At 64.5% G+C, this 6,604-nt stretch overlaps 1 protein-coding gene across 1 annotated transcript; it reads left to right on the top strand.

Moving 5' to 3' along the window:
* The first annotated feature begins 245 nt into the window (after positions 1–245).
* On the top strand, positions 246–5,724 carry TBX10 (T-box transcription factor 10). Its single transcript, XM_073348869.1, has 6 exons — positions 246–489; positions 2,383–2,668; positions 3,894–3,995; positions 4,439–4,610; positions 5,050–5,205; positions 5,653–5,724. Exons 1-6 carry the CDS (start codon positions 246–248, stop codon positions 5,722–5,724), a joined length of 1,032 nt encoding a protein of 343 aa, XP_073204970.1.
* Positions 5,725–6,604: the final 880 nt, after the last annotated feature.

Below are 6,604 nucleotides of genomic sequence, written 5' to 3'. Positions count from 1 at the left end.
CAGCCCCTCACCATCCCTCCCACCTCAGGCCGGGGAGCCGGCCGGTCCCCTCATGGCTGGGTTCATGTCCCGTGCTCTGGGGCTGTGCAAGGAAGAATTCATTCAGTTCTGAGTGGCAAAGCTAAGCCCTACCCCCAGCAGGGAGGTCAGCGCCCCTCCGGCTCGGGGGATATTGGCTGAGTCCAGCCCATGCTCCAGGGCAGCTGCCCCCAGTGCCCCGCTTGCGGTATGCTCATCAATAGCTGATGGTGGAGCTGCTGCCCGGGGTGGGGGGTTCTCGGCTCATCTCGCCCTGGGCCAGCCAGTGCCCCCCAAGGAGCTGCTCAGCTCTGCACCACGCCACACTCGGTGAATCTCCGCCCCCCGAGCAGGAGAATAAAATCGCCAGGTCCAGCCCGGAGGCTTCAGAAACCGAGTTACAGCCACACTGGGCCGGGGAGACGGACTCTGGCCGGGGAGCCGGAGCAACGCCCGCTGCACTGATGGCAGGTAAATCCGGCTGGGGACTCCTCCGCTGGGAACCCCTCGCTGACATTTCCCGTTGGCCCATTTACCTCCCCGACTCCAATCTAGCTCTTCCCTGGGACGAGCCCCGGCAGCCTCGTGCCCCCATCCCCCACTCCGCCTGGCTCCCTGCGCCAGGCTGTGGCATTTTGCACCTGTCCAGCCTACAGTGAGTTACGGGGTGTCGAGGGACTTGGCTACAAACGGTGGGTGGACAGGGGGAGATGCAGGGGGGATGGGTGTGCAGTGGAGTGAGGGGAGTGTGCACATAGGACCCCGGCTGCAGCGATCTGCAGAGCCTGGCTGGAGGCGGGCTCAGGCCCTGCCCTCTCCATCACTGGCTGAGCTCCAGAGCCTGTTGATCACAAGAGACCCACGTTCCTAACCCCTAGAGCCTAGGTACCGCGTTTAGGGGTCGCTGTGCAGTAGGAAGCACCCAGGGTTATGACAAGGTGGCTTCTGTGTGGAGCAGATCAGCTGGGTGTTCAGGGTCCCTCCCACCACTCGGATAGCGCGTGGGAATCGTTACAGCTCATAGAATTACTAACAGCGGGTATTGAACACAGGTACATGTTACATACCTGTACAAAGCATGTTCGTGTGAGGGGGGAGCAGAGGGAACTGGTGGGTGAGAACGGAGGGGGGGCTGCGAGCCAGGACTCCTGGGTTCTATTCCCCTGATGAAGGGGCCAACAGGCTAAGGGAACTGGCAGTCTCTGGCCTGGCTGGGGCCGGTGTATAGGGCTGGCTAAAATACCAGCTGGGTGTGAGCAGGAGGCCAAGCTGCCAGGGTAGCAGGCTGATGGGGCGGAATCCCAGCATCCTGGCTTGGAGCCTGCGGGGAGCAGCCCTGGCTAATGCCTCTCCGCGATGTTAAAGTCCAAACACCAGCAGAGCGGGGGTCGCCCAGCTCCAGGAGCTGGAGCTCAGTGGCCGGTTACTGACTGCCTGGGGAGAGCAGAAGGGGATGGGGTCTCAGGAAGGAGCAAGCATCCCTGGGAAAGGGAATTTTGCTACAGAGAGGGGCTTGGTGCGAGAGAGTGGGAGGGTCAGGGGCTGGGGCTCCCTGAAAGGGGAATCGGGGTGATGAGAGGTGCTCAAGCCCTTGGACCAGCAATGATGCCGGAGATGATGCTGATGGTCAGGGAGCGCAGTGGGGCCCACTCCTGTGCATGAGGCACTTTGCAAATCCAGCTGGATGGGGGCCTTGGATCAGCAGAGCTTTATGGAAGGAGCCCAGGGCTGGGCTTGTGGAGGGCTGCAGATTTGTACTGAGGGGCACTGGCAGAGCTGCCGGGGGTGGTGGTGGAAGCCCAGGGCCGGGATAGCAGGGGGCTGCAGGGCGGGACTAGGAGGAGCTCAGGGCCAGGATAGCAGGGGGCTGCGGGTTGGGACTGAGGGGAGCTCCGGACCAGGATAGCAGGGGGCTGCGGGTTGGGACTGAGGGGAGCTCAGGGCCGGGATAGCAGGAGGCTGCGGGGCAGGATTAGGGGGAGCCAAGGAATAGCAGGGGGGTGTGGGTCAGGGATGGGGGGAGCTTCGGGCTGGGATAGCAGGGGGCTGCCAGGCAGGACTCAGGGGAGCCCAGGGCTGGGATAGCAGGGGGCTGCGGGTCGGGGGGTGGGGGGAGCTTAGGGCTGGGATAGCAGGGGACTGCAGGTTGGGACTGGGGGGAGCTCAGGGCCAGGATAGCAGGGGGCTGTGGGGCGGGATTGAGGGGCAGCATGGGGGGTATCAAGGGGCACTGCCATTTCCCCAGTTCACAGGTGCTTTGGGGCTCACCAGAAGATGCCTCAGCTGGTTTCTGAGTCCATGTCCCAGCCCCCTGATGCCCATAGCCACAGGGGCTTGGCACTGATCCTCTCCCCTCCTTTGCAGCATTCCTCACAGCCAGTCTGAGTGTCCTGACGTCAGACGGGAGCCCCTTCGCCTCTGGCCCCGAGTGGAGCAGTCCCATGGGGGCTCCCTGCCTGCTGGGGCCCCTGCCGGCCTGTGGCAGGTTCGGTGTCCCTGCTGGGGAGGGGGCCGTGGGGCTCGGGGACAGCATCCAACCGGCCAGGAAGAACCAGCATGTGTCCAACGTGTCAGTGCAGCTGGAGATGCGGAGCCTGTGGGAGGAATTCAACAGCCTGGGCACCGAGATGATTGTCACCAAAGCGGGGAGGTAGGTGGGCATTGCCCAGGCACGGCAGCGCAGGGACCCCCTTGTACCCTGCTACTTTACAGCCCCTGGCAGGGGCCATGCCACCACCAACACTACCCCATGGCAGGAGCTGTGCCCCCATGTCCCAGCCTGGTGTTCTGTGAGACCCCGTCCTGGCTCCATGCAAGGGGATCCGGTGCCATCCCCACCCTCCTGGGGGTCTGATCTGGCCCCTTGTAGCACCAGGCAATGTGGCTCATTCCCTGCCAGAAAAGCCGCTCCCCCGGTGCTAAGGGCTGGCGGCTGGTGCCACACATCACGGCTGCCCAGGGCCCCATTGCAGGGTCCAGCCCCACAATCCTTGGAAATATGGGGGGAGGTGGGTGGAACAAGGACTGCCAGGAGCCTGGACGGTGCCAGGAGCCAGCACTCCCTGCCTGGTTTGGCTGGGCACTAGGAGGCTGGGCACAGAGGGGGGCACCGGGGCAGACTGTGGGTGCCAATGGGGGCTGGGTGTCTTGGGGCTGTGGAGGTGCCGGGCCTATTGAGAGGGGGCTGCGAGGATGGCAGTCGGGGTGGAGTCTGCCCCCACCCCACGCCTGGTCCTCCAGCTTCTCCGTTCCAGTCTGATATTACAGGGGACATGAGCTGCTGCAGCAGCGTGATGTTCCCGGGGGCAGGGGTGCTGCTGGGCAGCTCTGCCCCCCACCAGCAGTGCTGCCCCCTCCCATTGAGTGCTTCAAATGCACCTGCCCCCCAGTACCTTCCCACCGCCTCCTACTTCCCCCCGACTCTCCCCACTGGCCCTGCCTCAGCCCCCCCACTCTCGCTCATTCTCCTGCTCATGCTTGGGTTCATGTTGCCCCACACTCACGTTCACTCCCACCTACACGCCCCAGTCCGTGGGGATCTGCACACATCCGCCGGGCTGGGCAGCCTGGCCCCTTTCTCCCAGCCCCTGTGTGTCACCCTGCTGGGCCCCTTGAGTGGGGAAGAGGCCTGAGACAGGGCAACCCCAGTGCCCCATGTGACCAACACCCCCAGCCCTCCCACTTGCAACAGGTTGACCCCCAACCCTCTGTGTGACCAGGGACCCCAGCGCCCCTCACTCTGTGACCTATAACCCCAGCCTTTCCCCCGTGACCAATGACACCAGGCCCTGTGCAATGGGGAGACCCTAGTGCTCCACCCCCGTACAACAAGGGCGACCCCAGCGCCCCATGCCCTCCCCTCTCCTCTGCCACAGGAGGATGTTCCCCACCTTCCAGGTGAAGCTCTCAGGGCTGGACCCGCTGGCCGACTACGTGCTGCTCATGGACTTTATGCCCCTGGACGACAAGCGATACAGGTGGGGGGTATACAGATTGGGGGGGGGGGCAGGTCCTGCCCAGCCCACCACCACCAGAGCCTGGAGCAGAGCAGCCTGCGTGGGGGGCGGGGGGCAGCCCTGTGCTGGGTGTGGTGCCCGTAGATCTGGCAGCTCTGCCCACCCCCCACCTGCCTCCTGCACTCCGGCTGCCCCAGCCATGGCCTGCGTCGGCCTCCCCCCGCCTCCCCCCACTGCTCAGTCACAGTGCCTCCACTCACCACTGTCTCTCCCGGCCCTACAGGGCAGGATCCCAGCCCCCACGGAAATGTGCTGGAGCCCAGAACAGGAACTGGCTCCCCATGGCTAGAGGGCTCTGTAGGGGGCGGGAGGAAGCTCTGGGGCCCAGACTGCCCTCCTCCATGCAATGAGGCCTCCATCTGAGCGGGGGGACCCCGGTGCTCAGGCCCTGCCTCTCCCTGCAGATACGCCTTCCACAGCTCCTCGTGGCTGGTGGCTGGCAGAGCAGATCCGGCCGCGCCCGGCCGCGTCCACTTCCACCCCGACTCGCCCGCCAAGGGCGGCCAGTGGATGAGGCAGATCGTCTCCTTCGACAAGCTCAAACTCACCAACAACCTGCTGGACGACAACGGCCACGTGAGCCACCGTGCCAGACCTGGGCAGCGGGCGCGGCCTCTGATCCAAGGCCACGATAGGGGACTGGTTGGCTCACGGGGTGGGAAATCGGCACAGGGCCATTCCCCTCTAGGGGCGCCGCTGCCGGATCCAATCCAGCCCCAGGGCGGGTGGTGGGGCTGCCTGGCTCAGGGGGGGCAGGGATATGGCACCGTTGGCAGGGGCAGGAGGCTGCTGAGATACCATGCATGGGACACGGCCCTACAGAGTGGAGGATGGGGGGGGCGGGACAGGATGCCATGGGCTGTGAGGGTCGGGGAAAGGTGGGCTGTTGGACTGGGGGTGGGGTGAGGGGTTGCAGAGCTATGCCGTAGGGTGAAGGAGGGGGTGGGATATGTTGCTATGGGCGATGGCTGTCCCAGTGCCCATCTCAAGCATGGCTCTTCTCTGGCACACACAGATCATCCTGAACTCCATGCACCGGTACCAGCCCCGCTTCCATGTGGTGTACGTGGACCCACGCCGGGACAGCGAGCGCTTTGCCCACGAGAACTTCAAATCCTTCACTTTCGCAGAGACCCAGTTCATGGCGGTGACGGCCTACCAGAACCATCGGGTGTGTGTGCAGCCCAGAAACTGGCCCCACCCTTCAGGGCACTGAGCCACCCCGCCCTGGGCCCCAGGGCTGGACATTATAGTCCCCTCCCTGTGATCCCTGCATGCAGGAGTCCGTCCCCCAACACCATCTCCATGCCACAGTGCCCTCTGCTGGGGAGGGCAGGGCTAGACAGTGCCCCCTGCTGGGGAGGGTGGGGCTGAGTGGTGCAGGCTCCTCCCCGTCACTGGTGTCACAGCACCCCCTGCTGGGTGGTGGCCACATGGCTGTTTCTGATTTCATGCAGTGGGTGCAGCATCTCTCTGCAGGATTCCTGTCCCACTGTGCCTAGGGAGCTGCTGATCTGGGTGGGTGTCCCTGAGCTGCTGCCAGCCCCTGGGGTAGTGGGGTCTCTGGCACTGGTTTTGGAGGGCTGCTTCCCTCACCCCGCCCCCTCTCTCTCTGCAGATCACACAGCTGAAAATCGCCAGTAACCCCTTTGCCAAGGGTTTCCGGGACTGCGAGCCAGACGACTGGTAACTGCCCCTCCAGCACCCTCCCCACCCAGCGGGAGATGGGAGCACTGATGCCTCCCCTCCCCACATAGGGTCCCACTGTTCTAACTGCTGGGGGCGGGGGGCAGTCTCCCTCCCATCCCAGGGCTCATCCACTTGGCAGCATGTCACACACCCAGCTGCAGTGCCCACCCCTGCAGCCCATCCCAAAAGAAGAGGAGGCAGGAGGGGCAAGTGATGGCCGCAGCCCAAGAGGGAGGAGTCTATAATCAGCCCCAGTCACCTCCCCAGCAGCTGCCCCCACCCCACTACATATCCCAGTGCCCACTCCCACCCAGCCCCCACCAGCCACCCCCTGAATCAGTGTAGGATGGTTTGCACATGTGCAAATTAGTTCATTAAATAGTTTGCATGCAGTCTCCCAGGGGAGCTGTGTTCTGGTGGGGGAGGAGCACCTCTGCCCATCCTCCTGCCCCCCCCACCCAAATGTCTGACCCCAGCTGAGCCCCCTCCCCATTTCTCACCCTCCCCCTTCTCATGTGCAGGCCTGGGGCATCAGGACCTCTGCTGGGAACCTTGGCCCGCACTCAGGGGACGGGCCCCTCCTCCCAGCTTAAGGACATGCAGAAAGGTAACCCCCACCCACAGGGCTACCAGCTCTGACACCAGGGTGCTCCCCCCACCCCTAGCCCAGCTGGAGAGCATGCGGGGGCAGGGCTGTTACATACAGCTGGCTGGGCACACAGGGCCTCTTCACCACGTGCAGCTGTGCAGGCCATGCGGGCAGGGCAGGGCTCAGGGAGCCACAGACGGGTGCTGGGGCTCTTGGGCTCAGCTTCTAGCACTGGCTGAGGTAGGGGGCAGGGGCAGAGCTGACGGAGAGGGTGGGGCTTTGGCAGAGGCAG

This window comes from Lepidochelys kempii, chromosome 6, assembly GCF_965140265.1.
Source record: "Lepidochelys kempii isolate rLepKem1 chromosome 6, rLepKem1.hap2, whole genome shotgun sequence".
NCBI lineage: Eukaryota > Metazoa > Chordata > Testudines > Cheloniidae > Lepidochelys > Lepidochelys kempii.
Note: the sequence above shows the minus strand (reverse complement) of the source record. Positions and strands in the feature narration are given on the sequence as shown.

Coding starts and splice junctions, on each gene's coding strand:
- TBX10 (XM_073348869.1), top strand. CDS start 246: ATGGTGGAGCTGCTGCCCGGGGTGGGGGGTTCTCGGCTCATCTCGCCC. Junction 490..2,382: donor GCCCGCTGCACTGATGGCAG/GTAAATCCGGCT, acceptor CCTCCTTTGCAG/CATTCCTCACAGCCAGTCTG. Junction 4,611..5,049: donor TGCTGGACGACAACGGCCAC/GTGAGCCACCGT, acceptor TGGCACACACAG/ATCATCCTGAACTCCATGCA.